The 26754-nt window shown below is 40.3% G+C and overlaps 1 protein-coding gene across 2 annotated transcripts in view; it reads right to left on the bottom strand.

Moving 5' to 3' along the window:
- Window positions 1-1565: 1565 nt before the first annotated feature.
- Window positions 1566-26754, bottom strand: part of TTLL12 (tubulin tyrosine ligase like 12) — a 30842-nt gene continuing 5653 nt past the window's right edge. The window contains exons 2-14 of one of the 2 annotated variants that reach the window (XM_075759863.1): window positions 25421-25590; window positions 23152-23350; window positions 21204-21363; window positions 20431-20564; window positions 15870-15946; window positions 10325-10441; window positions 10023-10217; window positions 8089-8200; window positions 7086-7237; window positions 6920-7001; window positions 6380-6448; window positions 4019-4157; window positions 1566-2098 (exon numbers count right to left, since the gene is read on the bottom strand). In XM_075759863.1, coding sequence (XP_075615978.1) covers window positions 1947-2098; window positions 4019-4157; window positions 6380-6448; window positions 6920-7001; window positions 7086-7237; window positions 8089-8200; window positions 10023-10217; window positions 10325-10441; window positions 15870-15946; window positions 20431-20564; window positions 21204-21363; window positions 23152-23350; window positions 25421-25590 — 1758 coding nt within the window. In that variant the 3' untranslated portion in view covers window positions 1566-1946. The remainder of the gene's footprint in view (window positions 2099-4018; window positions 4158-6379; window positions 6449-6919; window positions 7002-7085; window positions 7238-8088; window positions 8201-10022; window positions 10218-10324; window positions 10442-15869; window positions 15947-20430; window positions 20565-21203; window positions 21364-23151; window positions 23351-25420; window positions 25591-26754) is intronic. The other variant, XM_075759854.1, reaches the window with a different exon arrangement.

Below are 26754 nucleotides of genomic sequence, written 5' to 3' on the forward strand. Positions count from 1 at the left end.
CCTGCACACACCTGAGGCATCACTGGCCAAACAGCACTAACACACTTCACCTGGACCCTCAGTGTGATGCCAGTTCACCACTACACCTTGACAGTGAAGGTGGCAGCCAGGCCACAGGTGGGTCTGTTGCCCAGCAGGGCAGTACGGTTCACCATAGCTACCACTGTCTCCTACCTGCTCCTTCTCACTTTAGCTGCTTAGAAATTGAAACAGGGTTTCTCCTCTTCAGGGTTACAGTAGCTGGCATAGTAAGATCTGGGATGCTTAGTTCAGCCAGTTGCTTCCTATAAGCTAAAACCATCTCTCTTGTCTAAGAGCAACAACAGACTATTTCTGCCCACAGCTTGTGGTCCCACTGCACAAATCTGACTACTTTTAAAAAGTCATTCTTCTGGTTTGCTAAGTGTGACATCACTTTTTCTTTTGTGATGAGGGAAACCTTCCCCTTCACTCTAGATCCACAGGCACTTTGTTACATGTTTTCAGGTACTTGGAAGGCAAAAAATGCCTTTTACCTTCCTACAAGTGACAAATGCATCTGCTGTGCAGCACTGCATGTCCCCTTCCATCCAGTTTCAGGCACGTGTTACTATATTCTGTATCACAGGCAAACATTTTCCCTGCATCAGTAGTCACACCACCTACGTTAAGCACTTCATGTTTCTTTAACCACATTTAAGTAAGGAGTTCTGACTCGTGACCATGAAACCAATACAGCTGTCAGCACCACTTCTGGCTGTGCAATCCAGCTCCACCTGTGTAGTGACTGAATTTTCATAAGACACAGATGGTTTATTCCTCCAGCCTGTGTTCCAGTCCGTAGAAAGAAGTAGGTTTCTGCAGACCAGCCTGAAATCGCCTAAAATAGCCCTCTCCCTTCCTGATCATGAATTATCACATTGCATATTTGCAAAGCTTGAAGCAAGGTTTAGAACATTTATACAGTTTTACAACTATACTTCGCTCTCAAGTGGATCCTGATTGCTGCAACTAGCTTAAAAAAATACCACCCACATAAAATACACTTGATGACAGCAATATTTTTGCAGCTTGTACATACAAAGCAACGCAAATATAACCTAAAATTGCTAAATTTCAGCTGGTTACCCTGATTTGAGGAAGGAGGAGAGATTAGGACTGATAAATTTCAAACTGACACCCCACTCCCAAATAAGTCTATCTTAGGTCATAAACTCTGAAGTCCAAAGACTGCTTGAGGCTTCTAGCAGAGTTTCCCGGGTCCCTTTCATTCCTTCAGGCTTCTTCTGCATTTCTGTGCTGCTCTAGACATTCCATCCTTCTCACTTCCTGCCTGCCCCCTTCTCAAAAATCTACTTTCTTTAAGGGGCAAGTTAAGGATGACAGCCAGCAGTACAGGGTTCCTAAGTACTGTGGGTTTTGTTTGCCTTTTTTTAAATGAAAAAGTAGGAAGAGCCATCAAATCTTTCATCTCATTACCCTAGTAGTTCACTGGACTTAAACAACATATTATGTTCCCATAAGAACATTTTAGATCTTTGTGTAAGAGGAATAGATAAGACAGACATATACAAACTCCAACATGATTCAGTAAATTATAGTTTTAATGTTGACATGGGGAACTTACGCAATGTCTCCCAGCAAGCAAGCAATCAGGCTACCTGAGAAACAAGTCAATTGCTCCAGTTACTGTCCTATTTTGAGGTCTCCCATATTCCATAAACAAGACATTTGGTCAACACAAACTAATGATTTATAGAACTAAGCAAGACAAGGAAAATGCAGACAAAATGATTACCAATACAGTGTATGGTATATGCATATTCTTCTGATCTGGTTGTTGGTTTTTTTTTTCCTGGGTTACCAGTATAGGAAAATAGTTGCATCTGCAGCTCATAGAACTGAAATATAAATCTTGCTGTTAAGCATATCTGGGAAGGAAATTAATAGAATCAAGCCTCCTGTGGCTAGACAATGCACGTCACATGACAGCTGTCTGTTTCATCCAGAAACAGGGTGCTGAAGACATCATTAAAAAAGGTAGGGTGGTATTTGCAGGCTCTATCACAGTCAGGATTAAAGTTCACCTCCAAGATCTGAGGCTGCATAATTCTTTTCCCTGTAAAGGAGAACACAAACATTCCCTCTTAATACAAGCTCTATAGAGATCCTGAATCACTACCTGTCTTTAAGCTAGAAATTACAGGAAATGACTGGAAAAAGTCATCTCTTATGGCCCAAGCTGGCAATTTGGTAGGGTGTTTTTATTGCAGTGGGTTTGTTGTGGGTTTTTTTTTTTTCTTCTTCTTTTGAGGGTCAGTGGTCTGTTCTACCATCACTATCCAGAGGACAATTATCCAACAGATTCTGCAGTCACTGTGCTAATCCAATGCCTCATTTAGAATGAGAATTTGCAGCAATTTAATAGGATCTCCTTAATACAGCTGTCTTGCTTGACAGTCTGAAACATCTTCCAGAAAACTCTGCTTTTCCTTTCACATTTCAGTACAAACCTTCCTTTCTTAAAGCTCTTAGATATCTACCTTTCTAGTTCTAGCAGTCCTGTTCCTTTACACTACAGCCGCTCCCACCTGCCACTTCATCTCACTCTTAGAAGGAAGTCAGGAAGTTTAATTTTCTCTTAAAACTTCAACAGTACAGTTCAGAATCAAATGCATTCTGTACAAAGAGAAACAAAGGATTTTATTTCCTGTCTGGTGTTGAGATCATAAGTGAGGGTACAAGTAGGTAAACCATACTCTGCTCTGCAGAGAAGCAATTAACCTATTTGTCCACAGGCCGCCTACAGCATCTCAGCTGTGACTTTGACACCCATGCCCCCATCTTCAAAAGGCTAATGACCTGTGCAGCTCATGTTCAGCCAGGGCTGTAATATGAGGTTGGTCCTTTTACTACAATAGTTTTCCTCAAGCTAATAATAATAGTGAGTTGCTTTGCTTCTCCCATTCAAGACAACTCTCAGGTGAAAGAGCATTCAACATGGATGTAGCAGACCTAGATTTAAACTCTTGCTCTACTTGATCTGAACAGGAAAGGCTCAGTTCTACACCTTCTTTTTCTCAATCATTTCCCTCCATAAAAATGATTTGATATTTACAGAACCAGCCACTACAACAGCGGGCTAGGGACACCCACCCAACATACAACATCTAATCACTCCTCCAGCAAACCTGGGCACAAGCAAGTAATTTCTTCTGTGTCCCAGGGACTACAATGTCACAAGAAAAGAGTACACTCAGTTCTGTTTAATACTCCCCAGCAGTCCTTCTTGTGTTGGTGCCCCTGCTGCTTTTCTACCTAGAAGAGACACATCTGGGCTGAGCACACTTAACAGAACATTTTTGAGCCTCCTGCTAAGATAATAAAGAATTCACCCTGTTTGGCAAATTTTGGTACCAGTCCTCCGCAAGTGGCTGGAAGAAAGGCTCCAGGTGGTTAGTGCTGTGGCACTAACCTGAAGCAGCTTCACATACGTGCTCTTGCCGAGACTTGACAACAACTGAGTGACAGTCCTGAGGACATCAATGGTACTGAAATAGTGAACGTGGTCACTTCCTTGCTTTAATAAGTAACTGTGCATTTAAGACAGATAGCAAGATGTCTCTCTAAGGTTTTCATGGAGACAGGTATTTCAGACATTCTTTCACTGTAAATGGGAAAGCAAGCTTGCTGCTGTCAAGAGTGACTAGATTGCTGCACAGTTGGGTTTTTTTTTTTGTGTGGGGGATGGTAGGGTTTTGTTGTTGTTTTTTCAAACAGAGAATGGCAGTAGCAGGGACACAAGGGAAGCTAGGACTCAGCCAAGCACAGTTAACAGCTCCATCATTAGTGCTAACCAGCATAGCAGATGCTAACCCCACAGATCTGCAACTCCAGATACGCTTTGAGGTCAGCAGGAGGCACAGAGCACACAGCTCACACTGCTTGAAAAGCAGTAAGAGTTCAGACAGAAGAAATAAAGTTCTGAAAATGTCCACAAATATAAAGAATTCAACATTCAAGGAAATGAGCTTCTCACCATCTCTGCTGGTGTCCCATTTAAGCATCAAGTCAATGGCATATATTGCTCTAGATGACGGATAATCACAGATGCCAAGAGGCGCAGGTTTAGCTGAAGCAACTTGGAACAATTCAGCAAATGCCTTAAAAATACTTGCCTAATAACAGAAAAAGGTCTCAATGAGAAGTGAGATTCTATAAAAGCAATAAACATTTTTAATCACTTTATTCATGCAGCTTTTTAAAAAGTTTGTATAAATTACACTAGCCAACAGATGAAAATCTGCACAGTATTAGCTTCAAAATGTACATTTACACCTCAAGACAACACAGGGAAAGCACCGAGCACCTGGCAATATCCACGGACTTTTCTGGGGATCAAATCTGTACTGTGAAAATCCTGCAAATAGGGCATTTAATATTAGAATTAACTCTCTACTCAGGCATTATGTACAATATTGCCTTTATGGGCAGAGGAGGGAAAAAGGGAAAACCCAGGAGAGTTCTGTGAACACCAACGGTACAACTGTGATGTTCTGACTTGCCTGCCTATCAAGTTGTATTCTAACTTCATTTTGCTTTGCAATGAAAAATCTTCTACCCACTTACACTCCTCTAAAAAAGGTGCTGGGGACATGGAGATTAAGAACCTACTACATTGGTATTTTGAGAAACAATCAGATGTCCAATGTGAAAGTGAAATAAACCAGAAAGAATATACAAGTGTGAATGTTAGCATTGAGTCTATACTATTCCTTCTGCAAATGAAAAGATGGTGTAATACTTCATAGTCTGCACACAGGGCAACTTTGGGTAACCTACAGTACATGTGTCCCTTTTTCACCCCTGCTAGTCTCTTGCAGACTATTTTAAACCTAATGCTGCAAAACTCATCATACTTGAGTATCATTGACTGGATAGGAGGTTCTAGTTTAAACTGATGTAAATTGTTTATGGAAGTCAACCCAAAGTTGGGTAATTTATTCACTTTTGAAAGCATATGCACACATAAATGGTCAGGTACCATTCATTCTGCACCTTCTACCCCAACAGACACGGAAGAATGCAACAATTCAGTTTTGTGCATGTTTCTGAACCATCTCTTCACATTCAGCTTTTTCTTTCAAGCATGAATTAAAGAAAAAAAAAATCAGTAAGAAGGCCATCATCAGCTGCCTTGCACATTTTATGGAACTACAGTATTTGGAGCCTCCTCTTTGCAGATAAAAGATGCCCTAGTATTAGGGAACCATCTGCTTTCTTGTGAAAAGTCATTAATGCAACAACCAGGGACAGGGCTCTGGCCAGCTCACTACCACAGAGAAGCTGGGACAGCAGCTGGAAATTTTGCATTGCAGTCAAGATTTAATTTAACAAACAGGGGTTCTAACTCACTAGCTCAGAGATAGTACATTGGTGGAGGAGGGTCTTTAAGAAAAGAGAGACGACCAGCCTAACTTGTTTTCTTTTAAATATCCTAGAGTACACAACCACAGCCTCTTCACCACCCAATCTGGCAGCATAACCCTTCCAGCATAGTACACCTGGAGCAGGGGCAGTGCTTATTTCTATCAGCCACTTGGGCACAGCTGGGCACATCCTTATTTTGTGAGTGAGCACCAGTGCACTGCACAGCAAGCTAACCTGAACCGTACAGGGAAATCTTTAGACTGACAGCTCTGTTTAAAATAGATAAATCAAAACCTGTGATGCAATTCCACTGAGATTACTATATACTGTAATTTCCTGTTTATTTTCCTACTTGTTCTGACAGCTCCTTATCTGGTGAAGTCATTTGGAACAAAGGAAGCAAGAGCCCAAATACTTCAGTGGTTCAGCTTTTCAGAATCAGAGTTAATATTCTGTTGAAGAGTAGTGAAGGCTTTGAAAACAACTTTTCCAGAGTCATGTGAGCAACATCTGTAGTGATTAGCACATTTTATATTCTGGACCTCCCTGTCTTTTCTCATGAAATACTAATTCTTCACAACCATTGGCTCAGATTATTGGCAACCTTCTGCAAAAGAGATGGAACTCCCAAGAAAAAAAGATCCTGCTCCCAGGATCCTGAGAGTAGTCAGGACTGGCTTTATTACTAAGTCCAATATAAGGAATTCTCATAGTGTAATCATGAAATAAAATTCTCAAATGCTAACAACCTAACAACAACAAAATGTTTGAGGGGGAATTACACTAAGTTACTACATGCTTCTGAACTAAAGGTTAGCATTTGCTGTCCTTTGTGGAACTGATACACATGAAGTATGTCTTATGAATAAAAAACCCAACAAAAAACTAGCACCACTTTTGGAAAAGCTAGTTTGCCGAGTAAAAAAAGATCCATGAACATTTACAAAAGAAACATGAATTGCTGACTTACTTGTACCATTGTCCAAGGATATTCAGGATATTGTTTTTCAAACAAAGGAATAAATTCTTCACAGTGTACCTAAAACAGTTTAGCAACATCAAAGACTGTTTCGATTAGGAATGACTGAGCTATCACATGACAAAGACAACGGATCATCAAGTACTTTTTTACCAATCATACAAACCCAGGTAGAGAACTAGAGAATTAGACAGTTCCTGAATACCTTCCTTGTTCCAGTATTTCTTGTTATAAAAGATCACACTGAAGTCTTTGACAATTATTAGCTGCTGTTTTAAAAATTATTTTACTGATCTCTATCAATGTGGGTTATATTCAGGATGTAGGTTTGTATTACCTTACATAATCACAGATGATTAGGGGTCCAGAGGGGAAAAAGTCTAGGAAAATATTTGTTCAGGGTACTTTCAACACCCTGACTGCTTGTTTAAGTGGATGTGAAATACGTTATTTAGCAACAGTCACAGAGGAGGGACTAGAAGATTTTCTAACAACAGAAAGGTGAGGGAATGTTTTGGACTGTTTTCTTACCTGTTTTAATGTTACACCGGGAGCATAATTCATGACTGTGAAATGCTTCTCATAGTCATCCAAGTCATCAAGTGAAAATGCCCTAAGGAATAAAACAATTCCTTAGTTTCCAAGGTATCAGATTTAATTCTAAGCCCCTCCACACTAATGAGGAGAATGTAATTACCGATTTGAAAAGCGCAGCCAGAATACATCATAGGTATACAGCTTGAGTGGTTTTATGGACCGCAGCAATACAACATAACGGATGTCAAATTTAACCATCCCCACATCTTCTCGGTGAAACAAGACTGGATTCTCAATATATTTGCACACTACCTATAACAAAGGAAAAAAACACCCACAGTAAACATAATTCAACTGAAATGAAAACAAAGTGTCACTGGATCTTGATGACTTAAGGTGTTCTTGTACACATTTCAGTTTTTCTTTAGAAATATGCACGAATACACAGTGTTGTTAGGCATACAGGTACCTTTTATCAAACTCTTTCACATCAGGGTAAGGCAAATGGGAGGCCAGAATATACACATTTTTGAAAAATCACAAAATTAATTTTATTTATAATTTCAGTGACCTTATTTTTTTGAGCTAGAAGTGTGAAGCAATTCTTTGTGCATTTCTCTGTTCTCAAAAATACATGCAGTCCACCCACCAACAGAAATAAAGCTGAAGTGACACTCTGACATATGACCACATATTGTAGACTGACTATAAAAAGCTCCACGATTCATGTACTATTGGCAAAGATGGTACTTTGTGCCAATGAACAGAGCTGTGGATCAGCAACAACAATCAATCAGGGGACAGGAGCAATAGTGTTCCAAAATTTATGACCAATGCTAACTGTAGCTAATGTGCATTCATCTGCCAGCCTGAAAATTAGCATTAAAGAAGCAATGGACTGCAGTATTCATTACTGTCAGGGCAAGTTTTGGGTGTTTTTTTTTTTTTTTTAAAAAAAAAACCACCAGTCTTGGAATTCATCACTGCAACAAATGACCAATTCAAATCTGAATCAATTCTGAATTGATTGAAACTGTATGTTTATGGCCAGCATATAAATTTTGAAGAAAATAAACCTTCCTCCTTTGTATTTTTAGACCTTCTGTGAAGGTACTTTTTTAAGCTCTCCCCTTTAAATCACATTCAAAACCATGCTCTCTAACCTTTGGGCTGCTTTCCCTATGCCTGATGATATTGTTAAGGCTGTTGGTGATGTGGGTATCCAGGCTTCTGGCCAAATTCCACGGCTTGCATATCCAGTGATTGTCCTCTCCTCTGGGAGGGGGAGAGAGAGAAAGAGAAGCCAACACCTGTAAGTATCCACCTCATTCATCTGTCTGAGCATCCACTTGCCCTGATCTATGTAGTCCCTTGAATAAATATATTCTAAAGCTGTGGGCTACAGTGCAAGAAGTAAGGATGTTTGACTGACAGCTGGGAGCAGTAAGCCCGTGTAAAGGAGAGAAAAGGCAGTGGTAGCTTTCACTGATCTTTTCAGTTAGGGTCTAGCATGCTCTCACTATTTCCTCCTTCTGCACCTGATTCCTTCCAAAGGGTGACAGAGCACTGGAAGAGGCTGCCCAGAAAGGCTGTGGAGTTTCTTTCTCTGGAGATATTCAAAACCTGCCTGGACACTATCCTCTGCAACCTGCTCTAGGTGATTCTGCTCTAGCAGAGGGGTTGGAGTAGATGATCTCCAGAGGTCCCTTCCAACCCCTACCGTTCTGTGATTCTGTAAAAAGGAGAAAACAACCCATCAACACCGCAGCATCATCACTAACACACACAGGTCACAGTGAGGAAATCATTCTGCCAGGAGCCTGAGAACATTCTGGCAGGGTATTGTGCAATTTTCCAAGTTGATTCCCTAATAACACCTCCAAATCATTCACGTTAAATGACACCGTAACTCATCTCTTTGGGAAGAAATCACACAATATCTCAGCAGTTCATATTGCAAGAACGGTTGGACTTGATGGTCTTAAAGGTCTTTTCGAACCAAAATGATTCCATAAGATGAAAGCACACCACCACCTTCTCACTTTCTTGTACCTAGTCACATCAAGGGGCAAAATGATTTGAAACACCCTTGAGGAAAAAGGGTAACATGCTGGCCTTTCAGTGTACCCTTCTGAGTAAGAGCAGCATGACACTTGATGTCTTCCTTTCCTCAATCTAGTAAAGCATTCTGAGCATCTTCTTGAGCTTCATGATAAACAGCATCAACTGAGCTGAAGTTAGCAGTGTTAACTTAAGAGGGTGTCTTTTGTTTATTTGAAAATTTGTATCTCCTCCATTCCCTACATACACATTGCATTCACGGCCAATCCTTGATATTAAAAAGAAATTAACACACCACACAGTAGGGATACATGGTAGGAGCGCTCTCTCCTGGTTATGCCAGTCAATAACAGAAAATTTAGAGCAAAGAATGGCCAAATGAACTGCCTGGCAGGTGGCACTGCAAACAAGCCTCACTAAAGCAACCTTTCAACCAGAATACTCCATGCCAGGTGGAAGACATTATTCCACTAGTAGTACCTAATGCACTCTCTCTTACCAAAAGAAAATCTTAGTTTCCATCCACTCCAAGGCAGCTGCAACAGCAGAAAGACTGTGGATTTAAAACCCTAAAGCTCCACAACTGCTTTAGGCTAACACTAAAATTCAATTCTACTTTCACAACCTTATAGAACCCAACTACTTTAAACATTTTCCACCCTGGCTGAAGTGCAAGAACAACTGCTACTGATCCCCTGGAAACTGCCTCCAACATTTGTTGCAAACACACTTCGATCCTTTGTATATCTGCTAAATACAAGAGGCAAGATCTTGACTAGACAAAAATCAACAGCCTTCAAATCTGTATTCAAATCATAGTGAAGTTTCTGTTTCAAAATGCATTACTTAACTACTCTTACATTAAAGAAAATACCTAAGTTTTAGTTTCCAGGTAAAATTCATTTGAACATAAAGACAGCAAGAGCAAACTCATGGTGGCATAACAGCTGCCAAGCCCAAAAATGCAGGCTAGTGGTCTTTGAAGAAAGTGGGATCAAGAAAGCACAAAATATAACGAAGTGGAAACATGAGACACCTTCTGTTGCGTTGCTGAAAGTAGCTGATGAACTGAGGCAACTCTGTTTGGAGGTTAAAAGTACGAGGCAACCATCTTGGCCCATCCGGTCCTCCAGCTCGTCTAGAGATAGATGCCAGGCAGTCTTTGACAGTCAGGAGGTTCTCACACGGGAACTGATTCAGCATTACCTCAGGCCTTTCCTCACTTAGCTTCCTACAAAACAGAGTAGTTGTTGGGTGAAGGAGGCAGGCTGGGGAGGCCTTTGGGAACAGTATTTATGGCAACAAAAGAATTTATATTATCAGGGGAACAATTGCAACCTATAATCTTTGAAGTGTGAGAAGTTGTAGAGGATGTCTGCTTCTCCCTCGTTGTCTGTGAATACAAAACGGGGATGCGTCAAGTTGTTGAGGACTTGCTGAATATCTGTGAAAACCCTAGAGGAAGAAAAAGGCATATGAAGAAAAATGTAAGTTTGGTTTCTGAAACTGATCAACTCTTGCTGGAACAGAAAAAAGCTTGGCTTCCTACCAGAATTATGCTTTACCCATACATACTGTGTGTGACAATCTCTTCTTAACCCACAGAAATGTTTTAAATTTAAGTGGGATAGACTAAAAAAAATAAATTGTGTTCTGAGACAGAAATCTCAAGGATAGTTTAGCTCCTACAACTTTCACAAAAATAGCAATTCAGAAGACAGTGACTAAGTCCCTGATAGTGAAGCACTAACATGAATTCACTATTCTACATGAAAAGTCTTGAGTGAAAAAGGCCTTGTAAATGCCTTTGTTGCTAGAAGAACCCTAAAAATCAACCTGCTGTCATTCATAAAACCAAAATTAATAGGAATTCTTGTCAGTCGATAATTCAGTAGCTTCAGAAGACTATCTTCAGAATTTCACACGAACAGAAACATTTCCAAACAAAACATATGAAAGTATGAACATCACTTACATGCACGAAGTACACACAACTTTGAGGTTTAATACAAATCCCCTCCCAGTCCTCTTAAAAAACCACACCAAACCCCAGCCCAAACCTGATATACATTACAGTACATAACCAATAATGAGGCAGTGTGTTGCACATCTTAGGAAATTTCCCTCTGAAAATCAGTGGCTTGGCCATCTGACATGCTACAACTAGCAGATAGCAATACAGGTTATTTTGATGATTTTAGGGTTTAACATGAGGTCACTTAATTCAGAATTTAGCATGATGACTCAAAATGCAAGACTGACATAGAAAACAGTTCTCACGGTGAGGGAACGTTTGAACAGACTAAGCAACTGCTAATTTTTTTTTACATAAGAAACCACTATATTCTTTCTCCTCTCCAGACCTATTCTTATCAGTTGTGTAACTTTTTTTCTCCTCATCTGCTACTAACCAATTGGAAGATATATTCCCGAGAGAGACTTCTCTGTAATGATGAACTGTATAAAGCAGCCCAGTCACATGACTTAATTGTAGATGAAGAGAGTCAGCCTGGCATCCCTGTTGAAAGTAGTCACCAGTCTTTCCCCACTGTTGCAACAGAGCAAAGTTAGTATTTTCACACAGCCCCACTAGCATTTCTTTCTGCAATATGTGGTTTCTTGGCTTCTCCTTGTAAGTCTGCACACTAGGGGAAGGTACAATACCAAATTTGATGTACTGGATGCAGTATAAGTTCCACCAAACTAATTTCATATACAAGCTATCCAAACATCCCACAAAGACACTAGTCCTGTGTAGCTGGATCCAAACTTAGCTAACAGATCTTAGTATCAAGAGATCTGCATAACGGACCTATTCTCCTTGTTAAATCCACTCAAATGGGAGCAGCAATAGTTTTTTTGGTTTTTTCCTTCTTGTGATTAAGCCCCTTTAGCATGGTATGGAAATATTTTGCCAACGCGTTAGACAATTTTTTGTGGCAGAGCACTGGAATGCTGGCCTTCAGGATTTCCAGCTTTTGCTCCAGGCTATGCGAGCAGTATCTAGTTTCCAGCTCAGGAAAAAGGTTAGAAGTAACACAGCCAAGTACAGAGTTTGGTACACCAATTCTCAAAAGCAATATGGTTGGTTAAAACTTGTATAATGTTATACATTTGGAGTACGGCCACGGTTAGAATTGGGCTAAGGCTGTACAATCATTTGTTTTAGTTATCTGCAAAAACAGCCCAGTTACAGTTGCTTTCTCCAAGACAGAAGTGAAACCTTGTTTCAAAATTAGTGTTACACTGGAGCTATGAAGAGTAACAGATAGGACTCCATATATGAATACCAGCGACCTTGAATGAACTTACAGGTAAAGTTCAAAAATAAGTTTTTTTCTCAGTTTTTTTTAACTGAAATTAGTGGAAGTAACTCAGCAGAGGATCTCTGGGAGTCAAAAGAGTAAGACTTCCTTCTCCTCCAGTTGCAGCTACAGTGAATACCTCTGGAACCTCTGTTTCAGCACCTGATGGTTCTCACAATTCTTCCCACTACGGTAACAATGAGGCTGAACTATAACCTAAGATGTTAAAACAGATTAATCAGTGCTTAAGGCCAAAAATACAACCCCTGTGGCAAACTCCCTTACTCCAGCCAGAAAGAGGCAATAATATGAAAAATGCTGCTGTAACAAAGGCCTAAGGCCAAGGCATTTGGTCTTACCCAGCATGGAAGGACGCCAGGAGAGCCTGGCAGCATTTGATAAGATTTATTGGAGTTATTCCACATCATTCTCTTGACATCATTTAAGCAGTCAGAGGCTCACTCCCCTCCACCACCTTTTTATTCCATGTTTCTAAATACATTAGTTAGCAATACACTCCCCACTGCTGGCTGGGCATCAGCTACTTTTCTCAGTTGAGGAGTAGAGTGTTCCTTACACAAATTGAAGATTCATCTGAGAGGTAGGTCACCTCCTTTCGCACATCCAAAAATCCATTTGCCCCCAGTGGTAATTCACTTAAATGCTCTACATAAGCTCTACACCACACAGAAATACAAGTAGTGACCTGCATTCAGGCACTCCAAACAGCAGACTTAAAGATAGATTCTGGTACTTCCCCCCCCCGCCCCAATTAACTATTAAAAACAAAGAACCCTTTCCTAAAAAAAAACAAAAAAACTTCTCTTTCAAAAATTTCCCACTACAACACTTCTGCCTTTATAGATACACAGAAGATAACTATATTATAGAAGATACCGCTATCAAAGACTAATAGAAAGACTTTTGTTTTTCCCCAGTAGCTTACAGTTATACACAAGATTTCACGGAAGTGATACTCACATTAACAATAAAAAAAGCGCCTTTTTTCTTAATCTTGAAGTCTTGCTAAGAAATTCATGTGCCAGAGCACTCTGGATTATGTATCTTAAGGCTTGCTTATACAATACAGAAACGCAGCACAAAAGAAATGGGAATTCAATCTATCTTTGCTAAATGCAGAAAGACTACGGAGATAAACTGGTGGAGGTTAAGATTAGAGAGAAAATAAGGCCACTCCACTTACTCCAAGTTAAGTTACACCATCCATTCTATACACAATCCTCTTACCATAAAAGTCTTGGGACAGTCAAAGGCTCAGGAAGGCAGAAAATTTAGTTTCAAGAATGAGGATGTCATAGAAACACTATATAAAAATTAACATATTTCACTGCCAACACCTATCACTGAGTTTAGTGGTCAGATTCCCTTAGGTTCTTTAGTACATCCAGTATTAACACACACATTTGAAAAACATCAGACCTCTGCACTGAAGAACACAGACTATAAGGGCAGGCACCTGACACATACTGTGCAATTTCCCCCCGCCCCTGTCATATAGAAGTCTAGTATGGATGCTATAAATTCTGGGATAAAAGAAGATAGTATTTAGTGGAATTGTGCAAATAAGTTAAAACATATTAGATGTTATTTAATTTACTCAAAGCATTTAAAGCTAAGAAGCAGTTATGAGAATCAACTCCCAAAGCACAGAGCTGACAAGACCAATCAAAACTGAGTTGTCATCTCATAACAGCTCTTTGGGCATCTTTAAAAAAAAAAAAAAGACTGATGTAGCTGAAGAGAAACTTGAAAGAGAAGATCAAGAGAAAACAATGATCAAGCCCAACACATGAATTTTGTCTTTGAAACATTTAGTTCTTTTATCCACCTTTTTTTCAAGCCAGCATATCAGCACAGCTCAATAGAACCATCTCCCTAAGGCAGCAGTTACTATTAATGCTACGAGACTTACTTGAACCTATAATTTTGCTATATCAGACTACATGTACTTGCTCCTCTGCTTTTCAGGATTCAGGATAAACATCTATTTTATCTTCCCATTCTCTTAGCTCTACTTGGAAACAAGATGACTGAGAATTTGTCCCAGGTTCCAAACCTTGTAACCTCATGCTATTAATTTCTTCTGAATCCCCTAAAACAGTGGCAATGTCTACCCAGCTTTACACATTCCCATCTGCCTGCCCGTGGTGACATCCTTAAAACCTTTAAAGCTTTGAAAGAGGCCAAGAGCACTGGAAGACTGCAACTCCCACTAGGCCATCTGGACTCTGAAATGCTACCCTGCTCCTGAAGGAACTTTGGTAGATGAAATTCAAAACACTAGAAGGACCTTCTGGCCTCCTGTGGAGGCTAAGCTGCTCTCCTTTCTCCTCTCCAGAAAAGAGCTCAATAAAGACGACAACAGGAAAACCCTTAGGAGTACATGGACAGGGTGTTGATGACATTCCTTAGAAGCAGAGCAGGAAGGATTTGGCATGTGTTTCCCTTCTTCCCTCCCCACCTCCCTGATGTGAATGCCATTCACCTGAAATATGAGATGCAAAATAAAGAAGTAGCAATGAAAAGCCAGTCGACATTTCCCAACATCCTCACTGCTTCTTTCCATTTCTATTAGAAGCATCTACCTTTGACTCCCTTATCTGAAATAGAAGCAAGTACACTGGATGAAAAAATAGCTTTTTCTTATCCTCACACCCTTGTAACCAGAGATTTCAACTGCATAATGAAATCTAGACTATCACTGAGCAAGTTAACAAATGCCTCTCAACTCAAAGTTGACTTTGATTGTCAATAGTTCTTAAGTAAAGTTGATCTAGTGAATAACAAATCCCCTCAAAACAAGAAGCTGGGGTGTGGGTATACCTACCAAATATGTTTTAGCCTAACCTCATCCCTTAAGCAAATCATTGCAAGCAAGAACTCGAATCCCAGTGTCAGACTACAAACACCCTGGAGTGCAACTCACAGCAATGCTACATAATATTGTTTTTCTGGAATAAAACTAGTAATAAGGCAGTCTAGCCATGCAGTGCCACTGCTTTTGCTCACAAAAATCCCTTATCTTTGCACTGTTCTTCCAGCTTTCTTCTGGAATAGTTTCACACCATACACTCCATTTTTGTAGTAAGGCACATATCGAATTTAAAACACCCGAAGTTTTGACAAGATTCCTCTTTGGCAATCTCATCTGAAGAAGGGGAATAGTCTGTTACATTCACACAGCACAGAGAAGCACGTGTACCCCTACAGACGTGCACAGCACAACGCAGAAGTCTTTAGTCTTTCTTGTATACATTATACTCCTTAGCGAAAACAGTGTTACAACATTACACAACTTTTCTGTGACCTAGAAGGTGGCACTTATTAAAAAAAATAATCTAAATTTATTTTTAGAAATTCTGTAAACAACAATCCATTTACTCTGAAGAATCCAACAAGAACAACTAGTAAGTCAGAATCTTAAGCAAGTGGCCGCATATAAACACACCTTCAACTTGCCTCTGTTGTTCAAAGCTGGAAAAGGGTGTTCAGCCTCAGCACACTGCAATTATTATACTTAATCTTGGTAAGAAAGCATTTTGTTTGCAGATACGTACTTGAAAACTTTGTCTTTGTCATAAACTGGTGGGTTTATTGCTATAGGCAGTTTTTCCTTGTTTTCTGCTAAAATAGCCTAAAAAAAACCCAAAAAACCCACAAAAAGTTAATACTAGGCAGAATAAATGAACAGCCATAGGTAAAACTCCACAATATTGAGCAGATATGAACAACAGCTTAGCTCAGACCGAATTTTAAAATGTGCATAATCAGGTTTCTTAGGAGAAACAGGAAATTCCTGTTTCTTCTAAGCATTAAACAAAATATTAAGTCACAGATGATCATATACATTAAAAGAAAAAGTTACAGTATTTCCAACAAAATAGAAGATTGACCATTTAGTTATGATGATTTATTATAGATAATTAAAAAAATTATAGGAGGCTGGAACCTAATACTGTGAAAATGAGCGAAATGCTTTTTGCAGTCTTCAGCAGTAAACATGCTTGAAAAATCTCACTTCATCTCTTACAACACCTCTGACTGATAAAGGAAAATACACATTTGGATCATTGCTGATACCCTGCCAAAGGAAGTAGCTCACAAACTCTGGGATGAGAGAAGTGCATCTTGAGAAACCAAAGTAGCTGCTGTTCTGCAACAGCTCCCTGAGTTTCAGCTGCTGCAGGCTGTCCTCATAACCTGTAGTGGTGCAAAGTCTGCCCAGCCAAAGACATATCTCTTCACCTTTAAGGCTGTTATAGGGAATACAATCATACATAACTGGTAAGTGTAAACAAAACCACAAGCATAATCAAGAATCTTAGACATCACCTTCTAAAATAGATTGGACAATACAAAATACTCCTGCAGTCACCTAAGAAAGGGAGCCTGTACTTTTAAGAGGAGAAGACTACAATTCTCAAAGGAGTTACCAAAACATTCATTATTGTCTTTTCTGCAACTCCAACACAGGGAGCTGTTGCAGAACAGCAATTACTCTACTTCTTCCATCCCAGATACTTCATTAGAAGCTGACTCCCCTGACACTGGTTTCTGCAATCATTGCCCAATCATTACCCATAGTACCATTTAAGTTACAGCCTTTGTAGTCTGTGTTGGAGACCAGAATTAGGTAACAGAACAAAAACCAGGTAAAAGTTAAGCCACAATGTTGCTGTAACAACTCTGTGATTCTTTTAAGTAGAACACTAAAGTCTTCAGGTTTATTTAAAGGAAAATTAGAATAAGAAATATAACATCCTTATCTATAGTAAAAAACAATAACACAGCCCATTTAACAACACGATTACTTGCACATCATAGTAAAGCAGTTGCAGAAATTGTACAGTGATAGCAGCAAATGATTTTGAAACAGTATGACTTGCATAAACATTTAGAAAAATTTTCACACAATTGTATTTCCCTGCAGAACTGCTAGCTCACATATTAATGCTGTAAACAGATCTCTGAAGTTGTACTTTTTTGCACATGCAGCTCTGTTTATGTGAAAATAGGGGAACTGGAAGTGTCAACAACATGGTATCTCTTTGTAGCCATCTCACTTTTGGTGTTTAAGGATGTGCTACGCCCTAAGCTATTCTTCACTAGTCTGTCACCAGTTAAGACTTTAATCCACAGCTAAACGTTCTAGAGTAAAAGAAAGCTCTGCTGGCTAGGTCTAGCATCAATATTTTGCTGTCATCTCTTATCAATAGCTGAGTGGCATAAACACAGTAAAGGAAAAAAATGATACTTTGAGAAGACATTTTTAAGGTGGGGTGGTAAAGGAGGATACTGCTTGTCCAATCACAGTTCTTTAATTTGACCTGATCATCCCAAAACAGAATTTAAACACATGCAAAAAACCCTGTCTTATCTGAGATCCAGGCACTTTTGCCAAGAGAATACCTGTAAGACATGAACTATGGGTGCATTGCTGTTCCTCATCTATAAATGCAAAGTACATCTATCCTTCTTCTGAAAACACAAAATCCCAACCAACCAATCTACCTTAGGTTACAAGACAGTCTACCTATTTTGAGTGTATATTTTTATTTGGCAGAAGGAGGTTAACTTCATTTCTGACTAGATACTGTTAATCACAAGCTGGATCTAGCACTTTCTATCTATCCTCTATCATAGAATCAAAGAATGGTTTAGGGTTGGAAGGGACCTCAAAGATCATCTAGTTCCAACCCCCCTGCTGCAGGCAGGGACACCCTCCACTAGACCACATTGCCCAAAGCCCCATCCAACCTGGTCTTAAACACTTCCAAGGATGGGGCCTCCACCACCTCTCTGGGCAACCTGTGCCAGTGCCTCAGCACCCTCACAGTAAAGAATTTCTTTCTAACATCTAATCTAAGTCGACCCTCCTTCAGCTTAAACCCATTACCCCTTGTCCTGTCACTACAGTCCCTCATAAACAGTCCCTCAACCATCTTTCCTGTAGGCCCCTTCAGGTACTGGTAAGCTGCAATTAGATCTCCCCAGAGGCGCCTTTTCTCCAGGCTGAACAACCCCAACTCTCTCAGCCTGTCCTCACAGGAGAGGTGCTCCAGCCCTCTGATCAGCTTTGTGGCCCTCCTCTGGACTCTTTCCAACAGCTCCATGTCTCTCCTGTACTGGGGCCCCCAGAGCTGGACGCAGTACTCCAGGTGGGGTCTCACAAGAGCAGAGTAGAGGGGCAGGATCACCTCCCTTGACCTGCTGGTCACACCTCTTTTCATGCAGCCCAGGACACGGTTGGCTTTCTGGGCTGCAAGCGCACACTGTCGGCTCATTGAGCTTCCCATCAATCAATACCCCCAAGTCCTTCTCCTCAGGGCTGCTTTCAATCCATTCCTCGCCCAGCCTATAGTCGTGCTTGGGATTGCCCCAACCCACGTGCAGGACCTTGCACTTGGCCTTGTTGAACTTCATGCGGTTTGCACGGCCTGTTCTCAAGCCTGTCAAGGTCCCTCTGGATGGCATCCCTTCCCTCCAGCGTGTCGACCACACCACACAGCTTGGTGTTGTCAGTAAACTTGCTGAGGGTGCACTCAATCCCATCGTCCATGTCGCCGACAAAGATGTTGAACAGTGCCAGTCCCAGTACTGACCCCTGAGGAATGCCACTCATCACCATTCTCCACTTGGACATTGAGCCGTTGACCACAACTCTGAGTGCCACCATCCAGCCAATTCCTTCTCCACCGAGTGGTCCATCCATTGAATCCATGTCTCTTCAATTTAGAGACAAGGATGTCATGTGGGACAGTGTCAAATGCCTTGCACAAGTCCAGGTAGATGAGGTCAGCTGCCCTTCCCTTATCCACCAATGCTGTAACCCCATCACAGAAGGCCACCAAGTTTGTCAGGCACGATTCGCCCTTAGTGAAGCCGTGTTGGCTGTCACCAATCACCTCCTTCTTTTCCATGTGCCTGAGCATAGTCTCTAGGAGGGTCTGCTCCACAATCTTGCCAGGCACGGAGGTGCAACTGACCAGCCTGTAGTTCCCCGGGTCTTCCTTTTTACCCTTCTTAAAAATGGGGGTTATGTTCCCCCTCCTCCAGTCGGCAGGAACTTCGCCAGACTGCCAGGACTTCTCAAATGTGATTGTGAGTGGCCTGGCCACTTCATCCGCCAGTTCCCTCAAGACCCACGGATGCAACTCCTCAGGTCCCATGTGGACTTGTGCACCTTCAGGTTCCTTAGATATTCTTGAACCTGATCTTCTCCTGCAGTGGGCAGTTCTGCATTGTCACAGAAGGCAGGGACTGGGAGCTAGGCAGTGTGGCTCAAGCATTTGCCAGTGAAGACTGAGGCAAAGAAGTTGTTGAGTACCTCAGCCTTCTCCATATCCTGGGTAACCAGCTTGCCTGTTTCATTCCGGAGGGGACCCAGAAGGAAACACATAAGAAACACATAGCTGGGGTATAGATTCATCTTTAGAAGCTGCACTTTGAATGCTGTTAGTGGCCAGTACAGCATCCTCATAGGCATCAGGTTTCTTCATTTTTGTTAAAAAGATAATCTCATGCAAACTCGCTTCATGAAAAGGAGATTCCAAACAACATTAATTTCACATCCTTAAAAATATCACAAACTTTTGGTAGAAAGGCAAGCTCACAACAGAACAGACAAGTACTTTATAACAGTGCCATCAAATTAAAGATGTCTCTGCTCCGATATTTAATGGTTCTAAACCATGACATTGAATAGCCAAGCTGAAAAATACAACCACTCTTAAAATACTAAAAGAAATCTCTCTAATTCAAGACTGACCAGAAATGTTACAATAATAAATCCAATCGTTAAGCATATCAGAGAATGTATCAATACCTAACTGGAAGATGAGTGCCTCATACCAAGTACCTTGTAGCACACTTTTTTAATAAGTGACGTAATACCACAGTAACATATAAGAACTTATTTGCGTTACTTCAGTTTTTAAACAGTTGAATATTAAATGTAAGACATTTCCTGCTTTCTTTGAAATTAGTTTTTTTAATAGCTATACTCTGAATCAATCATTAAACCTAAAAAGCAGCAAAACCAGAACTCTTGCAATGTTTGTTAGACACGGTCTCTTCTTAAAAGAGATAAAATATGTGATTAACTTGTTAAAATTATACCTGGTAATGCTCATCTGATGGCTCTGGTGTAAAACAGTTGACATCCAATACTTCAGTAGGCACCCATGGTAACAAAATACACTGCCTGATCAAACGATCTGTTTCCCCATAAGCATAATCACGAGTCACTTCATCTGCAGCAGAACAAGGAGAAACTTTAGGAACTGCCTTTCATTCTCCACTGAAAGTCTTCCTCTGGCATATCATACAAATCACAGTTGAACAGTTAATAATACAACTTTTGTGATTTAAATGTAAAATTAGAGATAAAGAACTAAACAAAAAAGGATATTATTCAGAGTGCAAAAATTAGTCTGAAACTATCTGACCTATGTCACTTTAGACAGACAGCTGAACCCTTAACTCCTCCACATGATGGGGCCATAAGGTGGCCTCCAACCAAGATTACAGGAGTAAATCATTGGCCTGGCATTTCCCAACTCCCACTACTTGACTTCCTGATTCTAAGCTACAAACATGGACTTTCAAGGAATTTTTTAAAAAACTCTCAGATGACTGAATCAGTAGTTTCACTAAGACAGTGATACAAGATTTAAGTTCTCTGTCAAACAAACATTAGCAACATTTTTGGACTGATAAAGGTCTCTATCTCACATAAATTATGGAAATATCAGGCAGAGAACTTTTAAATTTGATAGCGTTACAAATATGCAGTCACATATTTGTTCTACTGTGAAGTGCTTGATAATTTGTAAGAATGTGGCCCATCTTCTACTGTGAGCATTAAAAAAAATACTCAGACACACACTTACCACCAGTTTCAAGGTCTCTCAAAGGCCAGAGAACAGTGTAAGCAATTTGTTGAGGCATATAAAACAGAGGTGCTGTTGCAAAACTAGGCTGATCTGAATGCTGAATGCGTGATCCAAATTCATCCATAATGTACCAGACAGGAACCTTCTCCTCCGCAGTCTGTACAATTAAAGAGAGTGAGACATCCTGCACACATCAATCGCTAGAAAAGCGCCGCAAGACAGAAGGTGCTAGCAGCACCCCCTACACCATTTCTCTGTTTCCTAATATAGGCAAGACTACGAGCAGGCACTAGGTACAGAGTAACACTCGCATCCCTGCAACTCCAAGGCTAAGCCAGCCTAGCTTCCAGCCACTGCTGGGAACAGCCTGTTCCCACCTCAACTGCATGGTCCCACCCTCTTTCTTACTACTGCTATTGCCTGCCAGACCCACCTCCCCTGTACCAAACTAGGCAGTTCAGGGAGCTGAATCAGCAGAAGGCTGTTTGGTAGAATTAGTTTTCCTTCAGTTGCTATCAAAATCAGTTTGCTAAAAGGACATTGAAGTTTACAGCTTAAGAGTGAAGGACAGCAGGACTGTCTCCTGCAACCACAGCTGGCTGTGAGAGTGCTGAGGTTGCATCATCAAAGAACCCCTTCCTGTAACACTTGTCATGATAAAAATCCTGAATGAATTAAGTTTTAAATTGCTTCGTAGTGCTACTGTTGCCTTTTTACAGAGGCAGAAATGCAGCACAGAGATTAGACTTCAGATATTCAAGCAATCCAGTGTCAGAAAGTGGAACAGAAGATGGGTTCAATTACAGGTTGAATTAATTGTCTTCTAGGAAATCATTTGTCAAGTAGTAACACAGATAATTCCACCTGACTCACAAGCCATTCGTGACAAGAATATGGGAAACAAAGACATAGGGTAGAAAGATTGAGAGATATGGTTCAGATCTCCCTTTTATTTAAAGAAAAAGAGAAAGTAGTCACAACAAATCCCTTTCTTGTGGATTTTTCAGGCCTGCTACCTGTGAGCTAAACTAATACCTTAATTGATAAAGATGACCACTCCAGAGAACAACCTCAAGCCTCTGAGCTAATAGGTGCAGGTTGGTCACGCTCACACTGCTCAGGGCTTAGCCCAAGGAGTTCACCTTTCTCCTCTTTAATCCAAAAGACTCACAATAGCCTAGGAGCTACTTTGCAGACCCTACAAAAGGGGTTTTTAACTGAGCCCTCAGGCTCGTATTCCCTCAGAAGTGGCATGTATGCACCTGAAGGTGTTTGAAGGCTCAAGACATGCTGGTACACTGCTGAAGGACTACGTAGGGCGGAGGGACCAAACCTGGTGTGGCCTTATCCACACTACCTAAAAGTAGCAGCCCTTGGAGTAAGCCATGCCTAGAAACATTTATGCTCCACCTTCAAGCTAGTTGGTTCTCACCTGAGCTAACATTTACACAGTATGGACAATCAGTTGCCAAATACAAACCAGGAAGTTAAGTTATTTGACAGTGTAGATATATTCCTGGTATGTAAAGCACTCTATACAGGTGAAGAAAACCCTGAACATAGCTGAGAAACACACACTTGTATGTCAGACAGTTGATTCATGAGAGGTTCTTTCCTTCTCTTTCTATGAGAAAGTTTGAGTAGAAAAACCCCACTAACATACAAACAGATCTCCCCCTTCTAGACCCCTTCTTCTGCAGCACACTCTTCCCCTCTACATAAAACCCCCCTCAAAGTTCTCATCAGAAAGCTGGTAGCAAGCCGCCGGGCGTTTTAGCCCTACATGGCATTTGCTCTCCTTCCAAGTAGGAGTTTATTCTGAAATGCCTGTAAAGGACTTTCTTTTTATTGAAAATGTATCTTTGTTAATAGATATATATTGGAACGTCTTCATTAGGGACTGCTCAGAACTTTTTAGCACCCTAATTAGGCTTTAGAGTCTTACCCCTTGAGAAAGCTGGTAGGTCTGGTTGTACTTCCACATTTCCTGCAACACTTGCTCAATACTGCCCTCATCTGGGATCTCCCCATGAAAATCGATTCCCATGAGATTTGTCATTCTGTGCAGTAAGCCAGGTACGTGAAGCAGCTGCTGGCGGGCATGTTCAACACGGTACGTCCAGGCGTGGTCAATGAGGAAAATGCTTAAAGAGAATTTTGGTAACATTACAATGTTTTGGTTTTTTTGGGGTTTTTTTTTTTTTTTTTTTTTACATGCATATAGACAAGTGTTCTGTGAATACAAGCTATGTTTCCTCGTAGATGGTTTGGTAAGTCTTCACTTATTCCCAAAGTCACCCCTAGAATACACATGGTGACATTACAGGTTAGGAACAACTTCCCAGCAATAACTTACACTGGTTTTGTTCTAGAAAGCTTATTTTGCATTAGTTAGTATTTCCATGAAAATGAGGAGCGAACACAGAACAGGGCACTCAGTCTGTAAGACCAGTTCCTTTAAAGGCTGGAAACACAAGAGTTTCTTCCCTTTTGATCATTATTACCTCCACTATCACTGCATCAACCTGATACTCTTGCCTGAAGAAGGAAAACAATACATTATTTTGCAAAAGCGTTTGAGGATCTTGTTAGCAATGAGCTCCATGACAACTACTGTCATCTGTAACACTAGGTGGATTGGTCTGATCATCAAAAGCCTGTGTCATTTGCTATTAAAAAAAAGGATTACATTTTAAGGGGTTTTTTTATTGTTTCTCTTTGGGGTTTTTTTGGGTGCTTCTCCCCTGCCCCTAGTCTTTCTAGAAAAAACGCATTGTTTTAAAAGAATTACCAATCTAACCCAAAACAAAATCATACACAACTGGCACAATTTCCTTTGACAAGTTTAACACTTGTTTAGGCTACATGATTTTTACAAAAAACACATCGTTATTCAAACAGAAGGCTTCTCCACATTTTGATTTTATCCTCTTAAGAATTCAGATTTCTCTCTGACTTGGTTCACTACTTGCTACCCAAACAAAAAACCCAACAACCCCACCCAAACAAAACCATCCCACCACCCATATTTCAGAAAATTAGAAACATGTCAGCTGTCACGCACACCAAGTATCCTTGAACAATTATTCTATCTCAGATTCCACATACAGAAGAAACCTCATTTAATTCTAAAATTAAAGGCTCCAGAGAACGCTAAGGTCAAGCTCTTTGGAGATGTTAGCAAACAGGCATGTTGGTGTTCTGCTCCTGCATTCACACACATCTGAATGCTGCATGGAAGCCCAAGATTATCGTAAGACCTGTTTTGAACTTTATAATTTAAGTGTGTTCTCAGATTTATAAAGACTTAGGTTAAAGCAGGCATGTAAAGGCAGATACCTATGCTCTATGTTGTTTTTACTCAACAAGGCTAAATTTAGATCTTTAGAATTTAGACTTCGTATGTTTACCTAAGACTTAAGAAGTATGAAAGCGCTGGCAAAAGAAGTTTTAAAGAACTGAGCAGAACTGCGTTTAGATCTCCAGCAGAGTTGACTTCATCTCACTGCCATTTATTAATACATGACAAATAGCCTGTTCTATGTTTGAAATCATAAGAACACAAAAAGCTGTGTTGTAGCATTAAGTTGTTTCTTATGCAACTTTTTTCTAGTTTTATAGCTGCATACCAGTCTCATATTCATGACAGATAAGCAGATTCTGAAGAAAGCCAACAGGAACTTGACATACTCATTTATATATGCATGCGAAGCATGCAGTTTACACTCTTGAATTGTATTTTAGCCAACTGGAGAAAATTTAATAGTCCATGGATCATTACTTTGAAGCTACTTAGTACCTCCTTAGCCTGAGATTTGTGAAGGTCACAACTATTTCTTCAGGTGTCGTCGTCCCCCCCGCCCACCCCCTCCCCCCAGGCACACAGTCTTACAGATACAAAGCTTGTTTTATTTCTGCAGAACTAATTTCAAGGTTGTCTTTTCTGTATTTTCTCCCTCAGTTTACTAAAACTGATTTCTAAGCATCTTCCTGCATGGTTTAAAGGGAACAACGTTAAGACACTCGCACTCCTAGTATCCTTTGCAAGCTATGTCTCATAGTATGCATTTTTCCTCAAATGGGCAGCTATGCTTTAAACTAAGAAAAGAGGTTTGATCCTTTTCAGAAATCAAGTTTTAAAACAAACTGTCGGTACCATTTTACGGTTTAAGACCACTCAAAGACTGAACACTAGTTCTGAAATCACTACTCACCTATTGGGATTGGACGCTTGAAGCCCATTCTCATTTGTTATGATAACTTTGAAACAAGGTTCATTTCCAGGATTTGGTTTCTTTTTTAATTCTTCCATTTCTTCATCACCTTCTTCTTCATCCACCTCTTCTACTTGCATTATCCCAAAGTAGTCACCAGCATCAAATACCTGAGATTGAAAGCACACAAAGTATCATGCACTTGGTTGAGGCAGTACTCTGATGTGCGTAAGACAACTCTGAAAAGCTGCTGCAGATAATTTTCGCCAATCCGATAAAAATTGGCATTTTTAACTTAACAGCTAGATGAACAACAGCATTTATTCTTTCACATTTTAATACAGCTGTTTGTTTGGGAAGTTTCTTTAGCTAGTATTGGCAAGAAGCTATGTTGGTTTCTTTGGTACCAATAGGTCTACTGATGATCGTCTAGTAGTTTAACTCCTCATAAAGATTTGTAGAAGCTGAAAACAGAATATCTCTGCTCAACTTTACTAAAATCAACAATTTAAGACCTGCAAAAATACAATCTCTTATTATGGCATGTAAAGCTTAAACTCAGATGTTACCCAGGCTCTGCATCTATACTGAAGTACATTAAGGCCCCTAAAGAAGGAAAAGAGCTTCTACCAATTGAGTCCTGAACCAGTTTAAAAAAATCTCAGCATGTCTCCTTCCTCCTTCTTTCCCTATGCAAGGAACTGCCTGCCCTCACTCACCTCCAGATGAGTTGGGAGATTGCTTATACTGCTGCAAGTTAAGGTCTATACACTTACCTCTACCAATGTGCTGAAATGGGTTTGTTTTCATCATTCTTGCCTACTCTGGACATAACACCTTCATCTAGAACCTACATAAATTAAGGAGGTCACTACACAGGTTTCCCCAAAATCCCAATTTTTTCTGCCCACAATCTTGCCAAATGGTGGGCTTGCGTGTTTCACGGAACCAAGACTCTGCTGACAACTGTTGTGATTTCCAAATGAATATGTGCTTTTAAGAAGAAAAAAACACATGTAAAGTATTAGAAGAGAGACTTTCAAATCCTTTCAGAGTTATTTTGCTACGTCACTCACACATTACATAACAAACCAAGCAGGAGCAGACAAGTCATTTATCTCAATCCAACCTCACTACAAAGTAACGGGAAGGGAGAAAGATCTAGAAGTGTGACCTCTAAAGTTATGGTTTAACATGTCAAGCCCAAGTGCACCTAGCCTCTGATGCCACATTATTAGAAATCATTACTTCTAGACATTGACAACTTATGAGCTGTAAAATCCCAGTGGCAGCAACAAGCTTCTACTTGTTTGAGTGTTCTTCAGGATAATTAT

Source organism: Balearica regulorum, chromosome 1 (assembly GCF_011004875.1).
Source record: "Balearica regulorum gibbericeps isolate bBalReg1 chromosome 1, bBalReg1.pri, whole genome shotgun sequence".
Classification (NCBI taxonomy): Eukaryota; Metazoa; Chordata; class Aves; order Gruiformes; family Gruidae; genus Balearica; species Balearica regulorum.